Below are 23,909 nucleotides of genomic sequence, written 5' to 3'. Positions count from 1 at the left end.
ACCTCTCATCTCTTCCTGCCTTTCCCCATACCCATCGTCCACCACTTTTCTCAATCCAATACCACCTCTTCTATGTGGACATTGGATTGGTTGTGTCCATTGCACCTCTATGTCAAGAGGAGGCTCAGATTCCACATGGATGCTGGATGCAATCCTCCCATTTTCAGTTGTAATCACTCTAGGCTCCATGGTGTGGTGATTGTCCTTCTTCAACTCCATCTTAGCTGAGTGTGGTAAGTCCAATAAATCAGATTGTAGGTGCTGGAGTCTGTTGAGGCTCAGGACCTGGCTATCACATTGTCAGTCCAGAGATTCAAATCCCCTAAATATATCTTAAACCCCAACATTAACTGCACCTCCAGCACATTAGCATGAAAGTCTTATGAAGGGAGATCCCTCCCATCTGAGTCCAGATTCATCACACATAAACACCATTTCCAAAGAGGGGCCATCTGCCCTGGTAGTTAACCCCATCGGCCATGGCCATAACTCTCATGGGTCTCTTTAGCCTTCAAAGGAACCAATATCTGGGGGTTGTATCTGCTTTATCTGTCTCTCTGACTCTGCTCAGTTGTGCATGAGGGCAATCCTTCTGCCAGCCTCCAGACTCTTTTTTAGAAACTCGTAGCCATATAAACTCATTTCTCCTTTCCATTTCCCCCTTACTTTGGGAAAAAGTCATGTTATTTTATGTAGACATGGATATTCTGCTGATCCGCATTGAACCTTCCGTATAAGGTCCTTTTCCAGTTGCATCATCAGTTGGTATTTGATAGTGGTCCCTCGTTGCCAGGGAGGCTCGTCCCCGGGTGTCATGTCCCACGCTGGAGGGAAGGCATTGCATTTACATGCTGAGTTTGGCTTCGAGACTGGCCACATTTGAGTAACATGAAGGCTGACAGGAGGAAATTCCCAGGCACAATGTTGCTCTAGGCCTTGTTCTTATTTTAGGTTTATCAGCTCACAAGCATAGTCATTAGCATCAGGGGCTCACTGTTGAACCCTCACTCCCTCCAGGTCCCCGCCGCTGTACCTGGGAGACTGTCGCTGCTCCCCTAGGGACCGCGGCAGAGCACCACTGGCCAGGAACCCAGTACCCCCCCTGCTGTGGTTTTTAATTGTTGCCACTATGAGTATATCCAATCATTACCATGCCCCCTGGACATATGTTCTGTACAGCTCCCTGTCAGCCATATATCACCTGTCATTGGTATCCCATACCAGTATCCCTCCATTGCCATTGTTGAAACACTCTGTGGTCCAGAACTCCCCGAAATTTGAAGCCCAATATAATGTCATGGTCCCTTACTAGGGAATGGTATATAGCGATGGGTTTAAAGGATGGATAAAGAACTTGGATAAAGTTAGATAAAGAACTTAGATAAAGAATGTTGACTTGAAAAAATTCCACATCCTATCCTTTCCCCCCCCCCCCCCAATTATTCAGCATTTCTTCACAGGAGTCCTAGACCACAGCAATGCATATATATAATATTTCTCTTGTTTTTCTTAATCTAGCTAGAGGTTTGTCACTTCTGTTGCTCTTTCTAAAAACCAGCTTTGGGTTTCTTTGGTGCTCTCCATATTTCTCTTTTCTAACATTATTTTCTTCCTTCTGCCATCTTTGGGTTTATTTTGCTTTTCCTTTTCTGGTTTCTTAAGGTGTAACATTCTGTTATTGATTTGAGATCTTTCTTATTTTTCAGTGTAGGTATTTACAGCTATAAATGTCCCTCTGAACACTGCTTTTGCTGTACCCTAGTTTATTTTTTGTTTTCATTCATTTCAAAGTATTTTCTAATTTCCCTTGTGATTTATTTTTTGACACTTTGGTTGATAAGACTGTGTTTTAAATTTCCATATATTTGTGTTTCCAGTTTTTGTTTTGTTACTAATTTCTAACTTCATTCCATTTTTGTTGGAGAAGGTATTTTGTATTATTTCAACTTTTAAGTTTTTTGAGATTTGTTTTGTAGTTTAATATATATATTCTGTCCTGGAGAATAAATAGTCCACGTGCACTTGAGAGGAATGTGCCTAACAGTTACTTTCTGAAAGACATCTGCCCGGATTCCTCTCCCCACTCCCAAGCTCCTTTAAGGTTTCCAATTTTTTCCATAGTACGTATCACAGCTTAAACATACTACAAATTTTAATTATTCATTATTTTTATTTTTAATTGTCTTTCGCCCCTAACCTCTACCAAAATGATAATGTGAAAGTAGGGCTTCTTGTGTGTTTTATTCGCTGATACATTCTAAGTGCCAAGAAAAATTCTTGACATATATTGAACTCTTAATAAATATTTGCTGAATGAATGAATGTCTATATTCTTATCAGTAGTAAACAGGAATAATTTAAAGCTGTGAATCACTAAGAATGATGTCAACTTATCTGGACACTGAGATTAGCTATTTTGAAGGAGAAAATTCTGTATAACAGGAATATTAATATTTTGTTTGCTAAGTGTCAGATATTTTCTGAGAGATTTATATGCCTTACTTATTTAATCCTCACAACAATCCTAAGAACTGGATATTCATATTATCCTCATTCAGAGATGAAAAAGCCGAGATACTAGGATATTAAATTACTTAACCAAGCTCACATGGTTAGTAAGTAGCAGAGGCAGGATGCATACTTATATACACTGGCTTCAAAGACCACAGGTCATTAACAATCAAAAGCTGCCTCATTAACTAAAAACTACGTGCCAAAATCAGAGACCAGAGTATGAAAAAGGTAGAGTTCTACCATGAGACAATGAGAAAATAGGACTGACAATTCAAGTTTCCAACATTAATATCCACCATTCACAAATACATGCAATTGAAGTACTGCCATTCTTCCAAAGGGTTTAGGAGTGTCTGGAGGCAGAATTCCACCTGCAGGAGACTCATTTCTCCAAATACCAAGTGCCAGAGTTTATTATTCTTCCCTTTTCATCCTGCTCTCTTCTCTCTCTTGTTCCACAAGTTGGAAGCAGGAGAGAGAAGCAAAAAGATTAACAACAAGCCTCTTTCCTTGCATTTTAAAAATAGCCTGTCTTCAATAAACAGAAAATATGAAAGCAAAAATATTAAAAACCTTAATAAAAGATTGAAATTCTATTGAGCAGCAATCATCATCTTCCTACATAAGCTGCCTTTAACAAGTCCCTGAAAATCTGGTAATCCTTTTCTTTAAATTTATTGTGTATGATTAGATTATTCGGGTTATAAATATGGATTCCCTGGAAAGATTTATTGAGAACTTATACTATAAAATATTATTATGATGAAAGTAAACTAAATTAGGAATTTATACATAGGAAGGTAGACAGGGCTTATAACCTAAATGATAAATATGATTCTTGAAGATTTCAGACTTTTCTGCTTCCTTATTAGAATTTTAACTTACCCTTGATAGATTTCATGCCATCCAATATTCTATCCTGAAGCACATTTCCAGCAGCTATAAGAAAAGGCATAATTCATGTCAGGAGGAAAATGGGAACATTCTCTTAGTTATTTTATAACCTTAGTAAAACAACTATTTATAATTGGGTAAGAAATGTGTTCTATTTCACTTTATGAAAAACAGAGTTAAAGAAAGGAAAAGTGTCTCAATGTTACAAATCTAAGTCTTTTTTTGGCAATTGAGGTGACTGGCAGCTGAGGGAGACATTATGTTGAAACAATCACTTGTCTTTTGTTTCCTTTCTTCTGGCTACTTTTTCTTTCTTTTACTAGGCTCTCACTCCCCACAGTTTCCTTCATTTTCTTTCTTAGGATTAGGCTAATCAGTTGCCTGAATGGATAACATTAAAATATTTGCATAGGTTTTGCTGGCAAGGCTTATGGCTGGAGGGAATGTAAATCAAATCACAGACTAAATCTAAATGACATTGACCTTATTTTCTAATGATTTTTAGCACTTTTTAAAAGAATATATATGGGTACTTTTTTTTTTTCCACACAAGGTTGCAAACCCAAGCTTCCTAGAAAGCTTCAGTTGCATTTGTATAGCTCATCATCAACTGGCAGAGTTTCCTGCAGCTTTATGAGTTCTTCATCTGTGATCTCAATCCCCATGTTTCCAAGAACTTTCTCCAGGTCATTGGCATGAACCTTTTTTCCTTTGAAAATGTAAGAATATTAATGTCTGGGAATTTTTAGAACTATATAATCCATCCACGAAGTGGTTAAAATTCATACTTGCCCATAGGCATTTTTCCCTATTTCAGAAACTGAAGAGCAAAATGAAACATATTTAACTGCACGTAATTATGAGGGAATCACAAAATAGAACTTAGTACTTTAATATTTATAAAAGGAAGGCTTTCTTTTTGCTGGGCACAAGTCTGCCCATAAGAGAATATGTTTTCATAATTAGCCAGTGAATTAAGATAACAGAGATGGCAAATTTATGTATTCTGCCATAATTTACGGTATCTATTACGTTTCTGGTTTGAATAATATTATTTTTTCTTTCATAAGGACAGCAATGATTTGATCTGATCAAAGAATTATTGTTGCATTTACTGTACAAATTTTTTTTATGGTCCTTAAATAATTAAGTAAATCTTGTTACTTTTTCTTATCCAAATTTTGACACAACAGTATTGATTTGCTTAATCCTAAATGACATAAATCAAATCATGGCAAGTGTTTTACTATAAAAAGGTCAAAAGTCAAAATGTGCATGTTTAAATAGAGAAAATTCCAACTAGAATGTAAATATAATATATTCAAGGAACTTGATGGATGCAATCTACTCTCAGATGTTTAGAAATTAGATAGATGAATAGACAGATAAATGGATAGACAGACAGATGCACTGATAAATATATATATATATAGGGAAGCAGACTTGGCCCAATGGGAAGTCCACAGTTCAAACACCAGGCCTCCTTGACCCGTGTGGAGCTCGTCCATGCACAGTGCTGATGTGCGCAAGGAGTGTTGTACCATGCCGGGGTATCCTCCATGTAGGGGAGCCCCACTCGCAAGGAGTGCGCCCTATAAGGAAAGCCACCCAGCATGAAAGAGTGCAGTCTGCCCAAGAATGGCGCAGCACACACGGAGAGCTGACGCAGCAAGATGACACAACAAAAAGAAACACAGATTCCTGTTGCCGTTGATAAGGATAGAAGCAGTCAGAGAAGAACACACAGTGAATAGATACAAAGAGCAGATGACTGGAGGGGGAAAGGAAGGGGAGAGAAATAAAAATAAAAATAAATCTTTATAAAAAATATATATATATATAACATACATGGATCTTTCACCTCCACCTGATATTTAGGCTCAGCACAAGCAGCATATGAAAGCTAGTAGAAAGTTGTAAATAACTGTGCTAAATGTTGAAGGAGTGCTCACAAAAAGTCTATCAGAAAAAAATAAGGGTATTTTTCTTTTCTTTACCTTTCTTTTATTTCATTTCTTGTTTTCTTTTTGTTTTGTTTTTCATATTTTAGCATTGTGTTTTGTGTTTTTTGGCTCCAAGTATATAAGGAATCTCTGTGAAACCACTGGCTGACTACAAGCTAAAGGAAGAGAGAATTCACAGCCCACCCACAATGAAGGATACTGCCTTTAAAAAGTAGTTTAGAAAATCACTGAGAAACCACAACTCACAGCAAGCAACAACAAATCCTGACAAGGCGGAAGAATCTGATTTTCAATTACCACATTATCATATTAAAATATGCAGTTTTCAACAAAAAATTGTGAGACATGTAAAGAAGCAAGAGAGTATAACCCATTCATAGGAAAATAAGAAAGTAACAGAAACTGTCCCTGAGAACACAGATATTGGACTTATTAGACAAAGACTTTAAATCAATTGTTTTAAAATACTCAAAAGAGCTAAAGGAAACTGTGGAGAAACTGTGGTGGTTTGAAGCAGTAGAAAACATGTTCATGAATTTAATCCAGAAAAACATGTTCTTAAATTTAATCCATTCCTCTGAATACAAACCCATTGCAAGTAGCATCTTTAGATGAGGCTATTTAAGTTAAGATGTGACCCACCTCATTCAGGAAGGGCCTTACTGGAATACTGCATAAATGGAACGAAGATATATAGAGAAAGCCATGGAAGCAGTAAGTTGAAAGCAACAAAACCTGGAAAAGAAGGGAGAGACCCACAGGTGCCACCATGTGCCTTGCCATGTGGCAGAGGAAACAAGGATTGCTGGAAGCCGGCCTTTGCAAACAGAGCATCACTTTAGTTGACAATTTGATTTGGGTATTTTCACAGTCTCAAAACTGTAAGCTTACAAGCTAATAAACCCTCATTGTTTAAGCCAAACCATTTCATGGATATTTGCACTAAGTAGCTTAGGAAACTAAAGCAGATACCACTGTGAAAGAACTAAAGGAAGCCAGGAGAATGACATCTAAATAATTGACCATGAGGTGCAGCGGTGCTCAGAGATGTATTCACAAAATGCAATGAATGTCTCATGATGATGGAGGAGATTGTTGCTATGGGGGGAGGAGTGGGGTGAGGGGGATGGGGGGTATATGGGGACCTCATATTTTTTTAATGTAATATTTTAAAAATAAAGACAAAAGAAGTATATCAATCAAGTGATAGAAATTAAAAGACATCAAATAGAAATTAGGATCTGAAAAGTACAGTAACTGAAATGAAAAATTCACTAGAGGGTTTCAAAAGTAGATGTGAGCCCACATAAGAAATTATCAGGAAACTTGAAGATAGGTAAATTGAAATTACCCAATATGAGGAGTAGAAAGAAAAACAATGAAGAAAAAATGACTTAAGATACTTCTGTCACCTAAGATACTTCTTTTTTTTTTTTAAAGATTTATTTGTTTATTTATTTCTCTCCCCTTCCACCCCTCACCCCAGTTGTCTGTTCTCTGTGTCTACTGCTGCGTCTTCTTTGTTGGCTTCTGTTGTCAGCAGCACAGGAATCTGTGTTTCTTTTTGTTGAAAATTTGTTGCATCATCTTGTGTCATCTCTCCATGTGGGTGGTGCCATTCTTGGGCAGGCTGCACTTTCTTTCACGCTGGGTGGCTCTCCTTACAAGGCACACTCCTTGTGCATGGGGCTCCCCTACATGGGGGACACCCCTGCATGGCAGGGCACTCCTTGTGTGCATCAGCACTGCGCATGGGCCAGCTGCACACAGGTCAAGGAGGCCCAGGGTTTGAACCGTGGACCTCCCATGTGGTAGACGGACGCCCTAACCACTGGGCCAAGCCTGCCGCCCCTAAGATACTTCTTAGTCACCATCCATTATAACAAAATATGCACAAATGAGGATCTTTGAAGGATAGGATAGAAAAGAAAGAGACAGAAAGAACATCTGATGAAATAATGGTTGAAAATGTTCAAAGTTTTATTATACATTAAATTATACATCCAAGAAACTTAACAAACTCCAAGTAGGATAAACTCATATAGAGTCACACCTAGACAAACATAATCCAACTCTCAAAGACAAAACAAAGAGAATCTTGGAATCAGCAAGACAGAAGCAACTCAATATGTACAGGAGACCCTCAATAAAATTAATACTCAATTTATAACCAGGAACCATGGAGTCCAGAATACAGTGGGATGATGTACTTAAAGTGCTAAAATATTTTTTTAAACCCTGTGAATCAGGAATTATGTATCTGGCAAAATTATCCTTCACAATGAAGTAAAATTTAAGACAAACCCAGGAAAACAAAAACTGAGAGAGTGTGTCACTAGAAAACATGACCTATTAGAAATGTCATAAATCAACATGGTGATAGAAGGCATCCTCAGGAAAAGCCTCCATTCATAAACAACAAATAAAATAACAAATTCCACTTGTTTGGAACTCTGGAGGATGATAGAGATTGAAGGATTCCACAAATGCTGAATTGAAACAAAAAGAAAAAAAGCAACAACAACAAAAAAAACAGGTAGCAGATTTACATCCTGGACCCAGCAGCCAGCAGTCAAAACCCTCCCCCACTTGGTCACAAGCAGCTCAGGAGTCACACAGGGCAGTACAGCCCAGATCTCTCCTGCAGTGGATGCAGACCATAGACCCACTCACAGCAGTGAGTTAGAACTCCATGCATATCCAGGCACAGAAACCCAAGTCAACAGAGACTCAGGGCTGAACACAAGTAGCTGAGGAGTGCCACATAAAAAACAGCACCCAGGAATAAAGAGAGATGATGGCAGACTGTTAGCAAAAAGTGTACACACTCATTCCAGTCTCTGATTGTTGGATTACTTAAATGAAAACACAGACCTTTGCAGATTGGCTCCATCTGGCTACTTGGGGCAGGATACACTAACAGGGAAGTACCAGAGGCAGAAAATTCTCATGGCAGAAACAACTGATGAGATTATTATGGAGGAGCTTATTTCTCCCTTCAGTTTTGCCAGTGTTTACCTCATGTAATTTGGAACGCTGTAGTTAGGTGCATAAATATATATGAATGTGATTTCTTCTTGGTGGATTGACCTCTTTTATAAATATATAGTGTCTTTCTTTGTCTCCTGTAATAGCTTTTTACTTAAAGATTATTTTGTCCAATATTAGTATAGCTACTACAGTTCTCTTTTAATTACTATTTGCATGGGTTATCTTATTCCATCCTTTCACTTTCAACCTATTTGTGTCTTTGGGTCTAAGGTGAGTCTCTTGTAAACAACTAATAGTTGAATCATGTTTTTTAATCCATTCTGCTAATCTTTGACTTTTGATTGGTGAGTTTAATCCATTAACATTAGTATTATTACTGTAAAGGGAGTACTACAGTCATTTTGTCCTTTGGTTTTTATGTGTCAAATTTTTTCTTCTCTCATCTCTTATTATTGCAACCTCCTTTTCCGTGTAGTCAAACTTTTGTGATGTATCTGACTGATCCCTTTCTCATTTCTGTTTCTATATTTAAAAAAATACGTCCTTTGTAGTTACCCTGGGGTTTTTATTACACAACCTACATCTATAACCTACTAATTTGAAAATATATAAATTTAACTTCAATAGCATACATATTCTCTGTTCCTGTAACTCTCTATTTCCCCTCTTTATGTTGTTTTTGTCCCAAACAACTTCTTTAAATTTTACATGTCCATTATCAGAAAATATGTCTTTTTCCTTTCAGTTGCATTCTCTCTTATAGGAATTAAGGAGTAGAGTTTTGTCATTGAGGATACAGTATTATTGGGTTTTACATTTACCCATTTAGTTACCTTTACTAAAGATCTTTACTTCTAAACACTACTCCAAGCCACTCTCTCCTGTCTTTTCCTTTCAATCTGAAAAAATTCCTTTAGCAAGTGTGTTAGGACAAATCTTTGGGTGATACACTCTCAGTTTATGTGTGAATATTTTAATTTCTTCCTCAGTTTTAAAGGACAGTTTTGCCAGATAAAGAATTTTTGCCTGGCAGTTTTTTTCTTTCAGTACTCTAAGTATATCATAGTACTGCCTTCTCACCTCTATGGTTTCTGATGAGAAATCAGCACTTAGTCTTATTGAGAATCCCTTGTGTGTGGCGAATTGCTTATTTCTTGCTGTTTTAAGAATTCTGTCTTTTGGCATTTGACATTGTGATTAGTATGGGTTTCAGAGTAGGTCTATTAGGGTTTATTCTTTTTGCAGCACATTACCCTTTGTGGACATGTTCATTTATGTCTTTCATAAGAGTTGGGAAGTTTTCTGCTATTATTTCTTCAAATATTCTTTCTGCCCTTTCTCACTTCTCTTCTTGTTCTGGAGCACCCATGATATATATGCTTATATTCTTCATGCTATTACTCAAGTCTCTGAGACATTACTCAATTTTTTTCTATTCTTTTCTCTATCCATTCTTTTGACTGTATGATTTCAATTTTCCTGTCTTCTAGTTCACTATTTTTTTCTTATGCCTGATCAAATTTGCTATTGTGTGTCTCTAGTGTATTTTTTAAAAAGATTTATGTATGTATGTATGTATGTATTTATTTATTTATTTCTCTCCCCTTCCCTCCCTCCCATCCCAGTTGTCTGTTCTCTGTGTTTATTTGCTGCGTGTTCTTCTTTGTCTGCTTCTGTTGTTGTCAGCGGCACTGGGAATCTGTGTTTCTTTTTGTTGCATCATCTTGTTATGTCAGTTCTCTGTGTGTGTGGTGCCATTCCGGGGCAGGCTGCACTTTCTTTCACGCTGGGCGGCTCTCCTTATGGGGTGCACTACTTGAACGTGGGGCTCCCCTCCGCGGGGACACCCCTGCATGGCATGGAACTCCTTGCGCACATCAGCACTGCGCGTGGGCCAGCTCCACACGGGTCAAGGAGGCCTGGGGTTTGAACCGTGGACCTCCCATGTAGTAGATGGATGCCCTAACCACTGGGCCAAGTCTGCTTCCCTCTAGTGTATTTTTAAACTCCATTTTTTGTGTATTTCATCCATATACTTTCTATTATGTTTCTTTTTAAACTTTCAAATTCTTCTTTTTGCTCACACATTGTCTTCTTAATATCCTTAAACAATTTATTTATATCCATATTTTCCTTCATCTCCTTGAGTTGATTTCGGAGATCTGTTGGAACTTCTTTGATTAGTTCTATGTCTCCTTTGAAGTTTTAATTTGTTCCCTGACTGAGCCACATCTTCCTGTTTCTTAATATGGCTTGTTATTTTTGTTCCTATCTGGGCGTCTGATTTTTTTGATGTACTAACTCTGATGGTCAGTTTCTCCTTTTTGCCTAGGGTTTTATTGTAGATTGGCTATACATTAAGGCTTTTCTTTGATACTTGGTCCATCTTATACTGAACCTTTAAAGTAGCCTGTATTTAACTGTTCAGATTTTCTCTGCTCTTCTGCATCTGATTTTTGCCCTGGATATGTGGTAAAAATGTCAAGATTGCCCCTTTATGTGCACTAGTTTTATCTCCAGGAGAAAGCCTTCTTTCCTGTTCCTTCTCTGGGAATTCTGACCTGTTCTATTTGTTTTTGTCCCAAATTTTCTCCCAAGATCCTGTGATTTGTTTAAATTCTTTTTCTCACTCACTTCCCCCCTTTCCATTATATTTTTCAATTCTGACCTTACAGTTCAGTCTCCCCCCACCCACTTTTTTTTGGTTATAATTTTATAGCTGATACACAATACACTTAAAAAGACATTACCATAGAAATATATTAAATAAGGGAATTATCTCACAAATAGATTATCTTACAGATGTCATAGATTATGTTTTACCAAGAAGAAAAAAACAACCTAAAATTTCTCACCATTGTTGTTACTTAAAAATTCCATGATTTTTGTGAAATTATAAGTAATAACTTATAGCATTATGTAAACACCCCTATACCATGAAAATTTTACAAATAAAGGTCCCAAATCATTCAATAAATATTTACTGAGTATCTACCAACAATTAGAAAAGTGTTCAGGAAAAATATACATATAAGTTTTTCAGTTTTTCATAGAATTTTTTGCTCAATCTAGGCAAAATAGGTTTTTAAAAAATCTATTGAGGCAGAATATTACAAAAATTATTTCTAGATTGAAACCAAGTAGGTCAGGAAAGCATGAAAAATGCTGCTGGGCTACCAGCAATTCTCAGAAACAAAGAGAAGTGATCTATTAGGAGTAAGACAGCTATTTAAACTGGATATATCCTTCCTTGGGTCATATTTCAGCTAAGTTTTGCCCTCTCCAATGAACTCACATCTCCATGTTGACAGAGACATTAAGAGAAAAGCTTTGACCTAAAGGGTAAATTCAAGGTATTTCTGTTCCCAGCCTCATATGATCACACCACCAATAAGCAGCAATTTAAAAATTTTAACTCCTATTTAAAAGGAAAAAGACTTAACCATTCCACAATGTCCATTTTATTTCACATATCCCTTTCTAATATAACAATATTTTTGCTTGTCTTAGTTGACCTTAAATTATTTTTATTTTAAAATAAAGAGCAGAAATCAATGGCAAGTCCTAAATTATATATATATATTTAGTTTATAAAAACTTTTCCTCGTAATTCTGTACATTTTAGCAATGTGAAATAAAACGGCCCCAAAATATCTTCAGATAAACCTCTTGAGCTAAAAAACAAAACAAAATAAAAACAAACACACACAGTTTTCTTTTTATAATAATTGATGGTCCTACATCTAGATTCACTTTTCCTAATGATTACAGCTTTGCAAGCAAAGAAAATAAGACAATGAAGACCACTTGAATATTCTTTCTGGTAGTTTGAAAAACACCAAAAATTGGAGAATAAATGAACAAAAAGCTACGTTCATGGTCGTTTTCCCTTCTGAGGTAGCTAATAGATTCTTCTCATTCCTCTCTGGCCCTTTCTACTTCTCAAATGACCCTGAAATGATGGTGGACGTCAGTGGAGTGGGAAGAAAAATGTTATTTTAATAATTTCCCACTTTGGGCTATGTTCTCTTTTCTTTGCAAATGTTTTCAATTTTTCCATTTTAAAATTTGTCCCATTTTATGTATCCTCATCCCTTCCCCCATAGAGTTGTCTTTCTCTGATTCTGCCCAGGTCTAACCTGGCCACAATCCAGGGTAAAATAAAATTGCTAAAAGTGTCACAAAATCATTTTTTACTTTCAGTTCGACTCATATTTAATACTTTCTGTCTTAATACCAAATAAGAGTTTTCAGAGACTCTGTCATAGAAGCTCATATCTCTGTATGTCCTAAGCAGTTCAAATATATCAAATATATCATAAATACTCACCATCAACTGGTAGCTTGTGTGTCAGATCACTAATTTCCATTTCTGTAAGGTTCATCCCCATGTTTTGAAAAAGACTGCCCACTTTACTGACATCAATAATCCCTCCTTGGGAAAAAGAAGAATATGAGAAAAACTAATTGATTATAAACTGTGATTGCTGACATTAATTACTATGGCATTTCAGGAGGAAAATCAAGGCACAATAAGGTCAGTTCAAAATCATCAAGGGGGTCAGCAATGGTGCTAAAATTAGCATTGAAATATTCCAGATTATTGTGGAGTTGTTCAGTCATTTACAATAAGTGGTAAAATAAATCAAATACGGCTGCTGAAATATGCTTTACTTTTGTTTCCCTGAACTCCCAGGTTAGACACCTCAATTCCTGACTAAACTCTGTGATCCAATTCTGTTTCAAATTATTTGGAGGGCTATGTTATCCAGACTAATCTTCCTGCTGAAAAATACTGAAATCTTGGATAACATATAAAAAAACATCTTGAAAGTAGAGGAAACTGATAAGAAAGTAAGAAATTGTCAGTACAAAATCAAATTGAAAGCAAATACCAGGGAGGGAAGTAGAGAACTGTTACTATTTTCATTCTAATGGCATCTGCTGAATCTGAATTTAAACTTTAATGTTGATGGTCTAATGGGGTCTTGGTGAGCAAAATAAAGACCTGGACCAATCCAAGAATAGATACCTTTTGCATAAAGCTGCTATCCTAAAATGGTAAACCCTCAGGGTAAGAGTAAATGAGAAGTAAACTCAACTCACTCCACATCCCACCTCCTAAGCCCCAAGGGAACTACAAGTGGTAATGGTGGGTAGTTGCCCTGGACCAGAGTAAATTGCTAAACACCCTGAGGTAAAAATAAATGAGAGTAAACCAACCTCATCCCCTCCCTTCCTCCCCCAAGGGGTCTACAAGTGGTGCTGGTGGGTAGTTACCCTGAACCAGAGAAAGTACAGGGGTAAATCATCCCTGCGAAGTTGACTCTAAGCAGACCCTTGCAAAATTTTACAGTCCAAGTTCACATCACTGGGATGGATCACAAAATCTCAGGGATCCTGTACTTGTCCAAATGCCTGGCAAAAGCAAAGGCAAGTATTACTTAAGAATGTGCTTCCATCCTAGGTCTTTCAAATAATTTTCCAGAAAAACAGGACCTCACAGGAAAAAGAGACAAATACAGAATTCAACAAGATAGCTAAGAGAGAATAAGCAGAAACAACAGGCATCAACAACAGGCCCACAAAAACTTCAGCTTTAGGAATTATCAGGCACAAATTACAAAACTTCCATGCTTACTATACTTAAATAGAAAATCACCTAGAAATATCTGTAGGAAACTGGAAAAATTAAAAACTACCCCGTATATTTGGAAAATAAAACAAAAAGGAAGGAAGGAATGGAGGAAGATAGGAGGAACAGGAAGGAAACAAGCAGCTGTCTGGCAACATAAAGGGCACTGTGGACCACCTGGCACTTGTCTTCCCCCAGTCACCTCCCAGTGAGCAGGTGTGTCCCTTGAGGCAATCCTCGGCCTGGCTTGGGGCAGAAGTTCTGCCTTGAGCAGAGCTGTAGCTCCTCTCTGAACCTCTCAGTGGGATGTTAATGATGTCAGGGGGCACACATGCTGGGGCATGTTCGGCATTGTCTACACTCAGCAAAATACATAGTCTGTGGAGGCCTGAGTACAGCCAAGTGGGTTCATCACCACGTGGGCTAATCTTGATGCTGAGAATAATGCAGGTCTATATTGAATGTGGAAGATTTTGATGTTGAATTTAAATTTGAAAGGATATTCAGTAATTCTATACCAAAGGAAATGAGAAATAATGCTGTACTATATGTCTGTCTTTCTTCCCCTTGCTGGGATTTTACCTTGGCATGATGGTAAGCAGGTACGTGTGATAAATCCTCTGACCACTTAAGTGGTCTCCAAACTATAAGAAATCAATCTTCTTACTAGGGAATATGTTATAGAACAAATGGAAGGAGGAAGAGGTGAGGGGGGTGGGGACGGGGTGGGCAGAAAGAAAAGCAGAAGCAGATAAATCCACTACTAGAAGTCACAGAAAAAAGACATTCCCATAAAGAACTGCCAGATAAGGAGGGGAAGGGGAGATCCATGTATATGTTTGTGTGGGGGAAGCGCATGGTGAGGTGCTAGATCTACCGATATGAAACATTACAATGCTGCTGTATTTAAAGTAATTTGGGGGGCGGCGGACTTGGCCCAGTGATTAGGGTGTCCGTCTACCACACGGGAGGTCCGCGGTTCAAACCCCGGGCCTCCCTGACCCGTGTGCAGCTGGCCCATGCGTAATGCTGATGCGCGCAAGGAGTGCCTGCCACGCAGGGGTGTCCCCGCCTGGGGGAGCCCCACGTGCAAGGAGTGTGCCTTGTAAGGAGAGCCGCCCAGCACGAAAGAAAGTGCAGCCTGCCTAAGAATGGTGCCGCCCACACGGAGAGCTGACACAACAAGATGACACAACTAAAAGAAACACAGATTCCTGTGCCGCTGACAACAACAGAAGTGGACAAAGAAGACACAGCAAATAGACACAGAGAACAGAAAACCAGGGTTGGGGGGGGAGGGGAGAGAAATAAATAAATATTTTAAAAAAATAATTTGGTATCAGAGCATAAATAAGCAGACAAACGAAATAGAATGTAAATTTCAAAATTAGACAAGTGCATGTGAAAATTAAGTATATACTTAAGATGGCATCTCAAATTGGGGGAAGGTATGATGGACTTTTAAATACAGTTTGGGGACAACTGTATAGCCATTTTCAAAATGACAAAATTAGATACATGTTTCTTGAAGGAAGGTATTTATCACCTATGAAGTATTTTTATAAAAAATGAAGAAACTGAAAATTAGGCTGTTAGAGCTGACTTCAAGTTTAAGGAAGAGTGGATACAGAAGAACAAGATAAATGGGGAAACAAATAATTCAGAATATGGGCTATTCTACAGGACAACAGGCAAGTGACAATTTTCAATGTCATTGGTCTGAAAAAAAGGGGGAATAAAGAAGGGCGGCTGCTGTAAATTAAATGAAATTTAAGTGTTATAGCAGATGTAGTATGTGAACCTTGTTCTGTTTTTAATTTAAACAAATTACCTGTAAAAACTATTTTAGAGATAACTGGGTAAATTTAAAATTACAATGGATACTCAATGATACCAAGGAATTATTTTAAATTTTATCATGTATGACAAAGGTACTACAATTATATAAAAATGGCCCATATTTTCAAGAAATGCATGTTAAAAGCATATAGGGACAAAATGAAATGGGATTTGCTTTAAACTATTTCAGACAGAAAAAGGAAGCAAGTGAGGCAAAATCTTTATAATTGTTGAATCTGGGTGATAGGTATATGTAGGCTCATTATATTATTCTTTCTACTTTTGTACATGTTTGAAAATGTTTATAATAAAAAATTTAAAGACAACTATGGTATGGTAATTAACTGTGCTATTGGTACAGGTATAGTCAACAGTTCAATGGAACAGAAAAGAGAGCCAAGAAATGTATCTTCATGTTTATGGATATTTAATTAACAACAGAGGCGATACTGTGTATCGATGAAAAAAGGACAGATCTTTCAATAACTGATGCAGGACAATTGGATAGCTACATAAAAAAATGATTAGGACAACTATCTCATACCATAGTCAACAAGTATGGATTAGAGTGGACTTACTGGTGTTCTGCTGGGGAACTACTGTGATTAGTAAGGGAAGAAATTGTAGTAGTGATGTGGAGAGGGTGGCCACGGTGGCTGCTGATGGTCCGGAGAGGGAAAAAGAGATATGATGTGGGGGCATTTTCAGGATTTGGAGTTGTACTAGGTGGTGCTGCAGGGATGGATGCTGGATGTTGTGCATCCTATCGTGGCCCACTGGGTGGACTGGGGGAGAGTGTGGACTACGATGTGGACCACTGTCCATGTGCTGCAGCAATGCTCCAGAATGTATTCGCCAGGTGCAGTGGATGTGCCACAATGACGGAAGAGTTTGTTGATGTTGGAAGGGTTGGGTGGGTGGGATGGGGAATATATGGGGATCTCATATTTTTTGAATGTAACATTTAAAAGAAAATAAAGAAGAAGAAAAAACAACAACAACAAAAATCAATTACAGGTAATTTAAAGAGCTACTCATTAATGAAGAAAATTATAAAATGAAAATAAATACAAGAGAATGTCTTCATAATCCCAGAATAGAGGCTTCATTATAAAGCATTAACCATAAAAACAGTGATAAATTCGAATTTAAAATTAATTTCAAAAGTGTCAAAAGATACCATAAAAATTAAAAGATAAGCTACAAAATGGAAGATATTTGTAATACATTTAAATGATAAAGGGTTAGAATCCTGAAAATATTATTAATTTCTATATAATATGAAAAATATAGGCAACCCAATACAAAAATGGTCAAAAGATTCAAACAATCACATTGCAAAAGAGGAAATTCAAGTGGAATTTCAAGAAATGAAAAGATGCTCTACCTTCTTAATAATTAGAAAAATGCAAGTTAATGACACAATGAGGATACTAGCACAAGCACACCAAATTGGCAGAAAGTACAAAAGGCACTATTAGGTTTTGGTAAGGGTTTCAAATTATGACAACTTTTATACAACCACTTTGGAATGAACTCTTTGGCATTTTCTAGCAAAACTGAAAATACGCATATTCTAATCTCTGCAATTTCAGTCTTAAGTATGCCCCCCAAAGCCATTCTTACTACCAGTACCAGAGTATCAATATAATTATTGTTCACAGAAGCAGAGCACACAATTGTCAAAAACTGCAAGCAGCCCAAATGTCCATAAAATCTTATTGGATAAATAACTGTGTGGTATATCCATCAAATGAAATAGTGTGCAGCAATGAACATTATGAACTGTAGTTAACATAGATGAAACTTACATTGGTTTGAACAACAAAAAAAAGCAAGACAATAAAATATAACAGTATGATTCAATTTATACGAAGTTCAAAATCAGAAAACTAAAGTTTACTTTTTAGGGATGCATATTTGTGTGGTAAAACTAAAAATAAAAGCAAGGAAATATTTACCACTAATTCAAGATAGTTGTTATTGCTTCTGTTGAGAGATAATATCATTGGGGATGGGTTGTGATGGGGAGACTTCTGGGATGCTAACAAAGTTGTATTTATTAACCTAAATTTTGGATAGATGGGTGGTTTGTTATTTAAATTGTGCATAATATGTGTATACTGTTCTATGGTGATAAATATCTCAGTTTTTTAAAGAGGCTGCTTCATTATAGGTATTTGGTAATTTCAATTCATCCATTTCATTTGTTAAAACCCATTTACTTCTAGGACATATGGTAGTGTCATTTCAAAAAACTATAACTGAATGCCATAGACACTTCAGGTGAAAATGCCTATTTTAAATATATATACACAAATCAGATCACATAGAAGTAATGTGTACGTAAACTAGGTTATACACAAAAAGCATAATTTCAGGCACTGAGACTTTTTGATTTGTCATAGAACAATTCCAATTTACATTCAAATAAATACTTAAAAGAGTGGGATGGAGAAAATAACTTATTGCATCCATTTTATTCAGTTGTTGTCAGATAGCACTCTTCCATGACAAAACACTCATTTCCTACTTTTTCTTGCTCTCTAATTTCTTCTCTTCCTACGTTTAAGTAAACTCCCACCTACTTATTTTCTCATATCTCCTAGTTTAGTCTGAAGGATATACACTGTATTAAAAGTAAGTAATAAAATGGAGTGTATTGACAGATACAGGCCATTATACATTTTGTCAAAACCTATAAAATTGTGTGGGGCAGAGTGTAAACTATAAAGTAAATTATATTCCATGGTTAGTAGCAATGCTGCAATATGTGTTCATCAATTGTAACAAATGAACCACACTTATGAAAGATGCTGCTAATGTGGGAATGTGTGGGAGGGGGAGCGGATAGTTCATATGGAAATACCCTATATATATTTTTTAAAGATTTATTTATTTATTTCTCTCCCCTTCTCCCCCAACCCTGGTTGTCTGTTCTCTGTGTCTATTTGCTGCGTCTTGTTTCTTTGTCCGCTTCTGTTGTTGTCAGCGGCATGGGAATCTGTGTCTCTTTTTGTTGCGTCAGCTCTCCGTGTGTGCGGTGCCATTCCTGGGCAGGCTGCACTTTGTTTCGTGCTGGGCGGCTCTCCTTACGGGGTGCACTCCTTGTGCGTGGGGCTCCCCTATGTGGGGGACACCCCTGCGTGGCACGGCACTCCTTGCGCGCATCAGCACTGCGCGTGGACCAGCTCCACATGGGTCAAGGAGGCCCCGGGTTTGAACCGCGGACCTCCCATGTGGTAGACGGACGCCCTAACCACTGGGCCAAGTCCGTTTCCCTCCCCTATATTTTTGATGTAACATTTATGTAATCTAAAGCTTCATTAAAAATTTTAAAAGGTGCTGGCTTTTGTCACATGCCTTTTCTGTTTCAATCAAGCTGGTCATGTGATTTTTCTTCTTTGATTTATTAATGTGGTATATTATGCTGATTGATTTTCTTAAGTTGAACACCCCTATTTTACCAATAGCAAACTTTTCAGAAGGACTTGAGTCAAGATTCTGACTCTAAATCCTGTACTCCTATCAAGTATTGCTTTTTTTTTTTTTTTTTTAAAGAATACTAGTAAGTCTATTTTAGTCCATAGTTCATTTCCCAATCCTGAGGACTCTGGGATGACGATACCCAACATTAACTGAGGGGGGCTTCAATTCCATACATCTGATGGATGGGACTCTCTTGCTTGCAGTTGTAAGCACTTTCGGTTCCTTGGTATGTTGTTTGTCCATCATCTCCTTCCCAGTAGTTGTCCTGGTGAGTCCACTGAACTGGAGAGTAGGTGTTGCAACTCTGTTGAGATTCAGGGCTCCGCTGGTGCATGGACAGCCTAAAGATTTAAGTTTCTTGGATGTACACCTACCAACTCTAGTACTAATTATAGGTTCAAATAGAAGGACAGAGGAGTCATGCATAGGGAAATGACTGCTGAGTCTAACTCTATCACACTGGGGAGCATAAATACCAGATTAGGGTCCACTGGCAAGGGAAAAAATTCCTGCACTAACTGTCCTGACTATAATGTCTTGATGCTTTTTAACACAAGTTTCATATCCTATTTAACATGCACCAAGGGCACAGAAAATTCAATGACAGAGTAGGATTTAAAACCTATTCCCTTAAACTTGTCTTGGGGGTCAAGTCTGCAAAATAAATTATGAGGGTATTAAGCAATAAGACTTTGGTCAAACCTATCCAGTATAGAGTAGAACAGGGTTTTGTTGCCAGGTCCTCACCCAACTTATCACTGATACTTGTTAATGACACCACACGTAGTTTAGCAGTGCTGCTGAAATATTGTTTAGAAATATGGTTTATTATACTTGAATGTTATAAAGAATATATTTGCATTTAAAATAGGAATATAAAAGCAAACCTATATATCACCCAGGATAATGATAAAGCAAACTTTACTAAAACATCCTATAAAGTTGAAGTAACAGTGACAGGTTGATATTGGATGTAGAGGAAAAATTTCTGCAGCAACTATAATATCTAACAATTAGTGAGTGGTTACTATGTTCCAGATATTGTTTTCAGCAATTTCTCATTTGATTCTCATAATCACCTTAGGTGGTTTGTAATTTTATTATCCCCATTTTACAAATGAGGAATTTGAAAATATGAGAGATTAAGAAACTTCCCATAATCACATGGCCAGTAAATGGATGGCTTGCAAGTCCACTAGCTTTTAGCTACTTGACTAATAAAAATACATCTTTCAAAACAAGGCTCAGAGACAGAGGTAGAGTGACATCACGCAAAATGGCAGAATAAGAAGTTCTAGGGGATGGTGCCTCAGTGAAATAACCATAAAAATTGAAGGAAATGATCAGAGTCATCTATTTGGGGACTCCAAAACCTGATTGGTCACTTGCAGCAAAAAGGAAAGGAACTGATGAAAGAGAAGCTGATGATCTTTGTTAAAGAAGTATATACGAACCAGCTACCATCTCCCATTACTCAGCCTTGCTGCAGTCATGGGCTTAGTGACCCACTTTTCTAGAGTGGCTGGGTGGTGCAGAGTGGGCAGGGAGGACATTGTTCTCCAAAGCACACAACACAACTGTTGTAATTTTTAAAATGTATTTAAAAAGAAATAGTGGCTGAAAACATCCCAAGTTTGATGAAAAACATGAATATAGACATCCAAGAAGAGGCACAAAATCCAAGCAGGAAAATCTTAAAGAGATCCACACTGAGACCCATAATCATCAAATTGTTAAACCCAAAAACAAAGAAAGACTCTTGAAAGCAGCAAGACAGAAGTGACTTATCATACATAAGAGATCCTCAATATGATTAAGGTTAACTGTTCATCAGAAATTATGGAAGCCAGAAGGCAGTGGGAAGGCATGTTTAAAATGCTAAAAAGCAAAACAATAAGCCTCACAACTAGCAAAACTATATGACAAGAATGAAGGATAAATTAAGATATTTCCAGATTTTAAAAAACTGAGGGAGTTTGTTATTAGTAAATCTGCCCTACAATGCTAAAGGTAGTCCTTCAAACTGAAATCAAAGGAATTAACAGTAATTCAAACCCAGAATAAAAAACACTAGTAAAAGTAACTACATAGGAAAATGAAAGAGACAGTATTTTTTGGTTTGTAACTCCTCTTTCTTTTTCCTATGTAGTTTTAAAGTCAAATACATAAAATAATAATCATAAATCTATATTAATGGGTACACAATATATAAAATTGGAATACATGACAAAAACAATATAAAGGGAAAGCAATGGAGATATATAGGAGCAGAGTGTTTAATAGTCATGTTAAATTGGCATTAAAACTAGGTTATTTTAAGTGTAAGATGTTAATTATATTTCCCATTGTAACCACTAAGAAAATAAGAGAAAATACAGAGAAGAAAAGGTAATAAAAATAGTACATGATTAAAAAAATAAACTAAATACAAAAAAGGGCATTAATAGAAGAAGTGAGGATCAAAAACACAATAGATAATATATAGAAAACAAATAACTAAGTGGTAGAAGTAAGTCTTTTCTCATCAGTCAATACTTTAAATATAAATGGATTAAACCCTCTAATGAAAAGGCAGAGATTGGCAGAATGGTTTTTTAAAAAACCATGATACATCTATATGCTGTTTATAAGAGCCTCACTTTAGATAAAAATATACAGAGGTTGCAAGTAAAATGATGGAAAATTATTCCTTGCAAACAGAAATTGAAAGATAACTGAGGGAAATGGATGTGACTCAAGCAGTTGGGCTCCCATTTACTATATAGGAGGTCCAGGGTTCAATGCCCAGGACCTCCTGGTGAAGGCAAGCTGGCCCATACGGTGAGCTGGAATGCCAGCCTATGCAGGAGTGCCACCCCATGTGGGAATGCCACCCCGTGTGGAAGTGCACCCCAGCACAGGAGTGCTACTCGGCACAGGAGTGCCAGCTGATACAGAGAGCTAGCACAGCAAGATGACTCAACAAGAGAGAGAGGAGGGACAATAAGAGACATAGCAGAACAGGGAGCTGAAGTGGTTCAAGAGAATGATCACCTCTCTCCCACTCTGGAAGGTCCCAGGATTGGTTCCCAGAGCCACCTAATGAGAATACAGGCAGACACAGAAGAACACACAGCAAATGGACACAGAGAGCAGACAACGGGGGGTGGCGGGGGGGGGGGAGGGCAGAGAGAAATAAATAAATCTTAAAAAAAAAGATAACTGAGGTGGCTAAATTAATATCAAACAAAATAGATATTAAGCCAAAAAGAGTTTCAAGGAACAAAGGAAAGTTACAAGAGAAACTTTAGAAAAGAAAATATATCAAGCAGATATAAAAATTATAAAAATATACACATTAACAAATAGCACCAAGTATATCAAGCAAAAATGGACAGAATTGAAGGGAGAGGTACACAATTATAATATAACAATTGGAGACTACAGTATTCCATTTTCAATAATAGATAAACAACCATACAGAAGATAAATAAGGAAACAGATGATTTGAGCAACACTATAAACCAATTAGACATAATAGAAATATACAGGATACTCTTCCCAACAATAGCAGAATAAACATTGTTCCCAGGTGCACAAAGAACATTCTCTAAGATAGACCTTACATTAGTCCATGAAACAAATCTTAATAAATTTTAAAATATTGGAATAATAGAAGGTATTTTTCCTGGTCACAATGGAATGAAATTAGAAATCAATAACAAGGAAATCTGGAAAAGTAACAAAAATGTGGAAATTAAACAACACACTCAAACAATAATTTCTGGACAATAGAAATGAACAATCAGAAAAGGAAATTAAAAATAAACAATTTCATTTATAGTACCATCAAAAAGGAATAAGACAATTAGGAATAAATTAAATAAGGAGCCACAGAACTTGTACAATTACAACTACAAAACAATGATGAAAGAAATTACAGAAGATCTAGATAATAGCAAAGGTATTCTGTGATCATGTACTGGAATACTTAATATTAAGACTGCAATGCTATCCAAAGAGATTTACAGATTCAATACAATTCCTATTAAAATTCAACAGTGAAGGACTGTTCCAATTTCTCTGCACTCTCTCCAGCACTTGCAGTTTTGTGTTTATTTAATAATGTCCATTCTGTAAGGCATGAAATGATATCTCACTGTAGTTTTGATCTGCATTTCCCTAATAGCTAGTGATAATGAGCATCTTTTTCATGTGCTGTTTGGCCATTTGTATTTCTTTGGAAAAATATTCAAGTCTTTGGCCCATTTTAAAATTGGGTTATTTGTCTTTTTATTGTTGAGTTGTATGATTTCTTTATATAAAATGGAGATCAAACCATTTTTAGATACATGGTTTCCAAAGATTTTCTCATTTTATTTCTTTTCCTTGCCTAATTTCACTAGCCAGAACTTGTAGCACAATGTTGAATAACACCCGTGACAGTGGGCATCCTTATCGTTCCTGATTTCAGCAGGGAAGTTTGTAGCCTTCCAACATTGAGTACAATGTTAATTATGGTCTTTTCATAAATGCACATTACCATGTTGAGAAAGTTTCCTTTTATTCTTATCTTTTGGATCATTTCTATCAGGAAAGGATGT

At 36.8% G+C, this 23,909-nt stretch overlaps 1 protein-coding gene across 1 annotated transcript in view; it reads right to left on the bottom strand.

The window, feature by feature from the left end:
- The window catches only part of LOC111760565 (uncharacterized), a 187,817-nt gene that overhangs the window by 150,300 nt on the left and 13,608 nt on the right, over positions 1-23,909 (bottom strand). Inside the window, exons 4-5 of the mRNA XM_071210908.1 lie at positions 12,694-12,798; positions 3,400-3,453 (exon numbers count right to left, since the gene is read on the bottom strand). Of these exons, the coding sequence (XP_071067009.1) occupies positions 3,400-3,453; positions 12,694-12,798 (159 nt within the window). The remainder of the gene's footprint in view (positions 1-3,399; positions 3,454-12,693; positions 12,799-23,909) is intronic.

Source organism: Dasypus novemcinctus, chromosome 21, assembly GCF_030445035.2.
Source record: "Dasypus novemcinctus isolate mDasNov1 chromosome 21, mDasNov1.1.hap2, whole genome shotgun sequence".
Lineage (NCBI taxonomy): Eukaryota > Metazoa > Chordata > Mammalia > Cingulata > Dasypodidae > Dasypus > Dasypus novemcinctus.
This window is presented reverse-complemented; position numbering and strand designations above follow the sequence as displayed.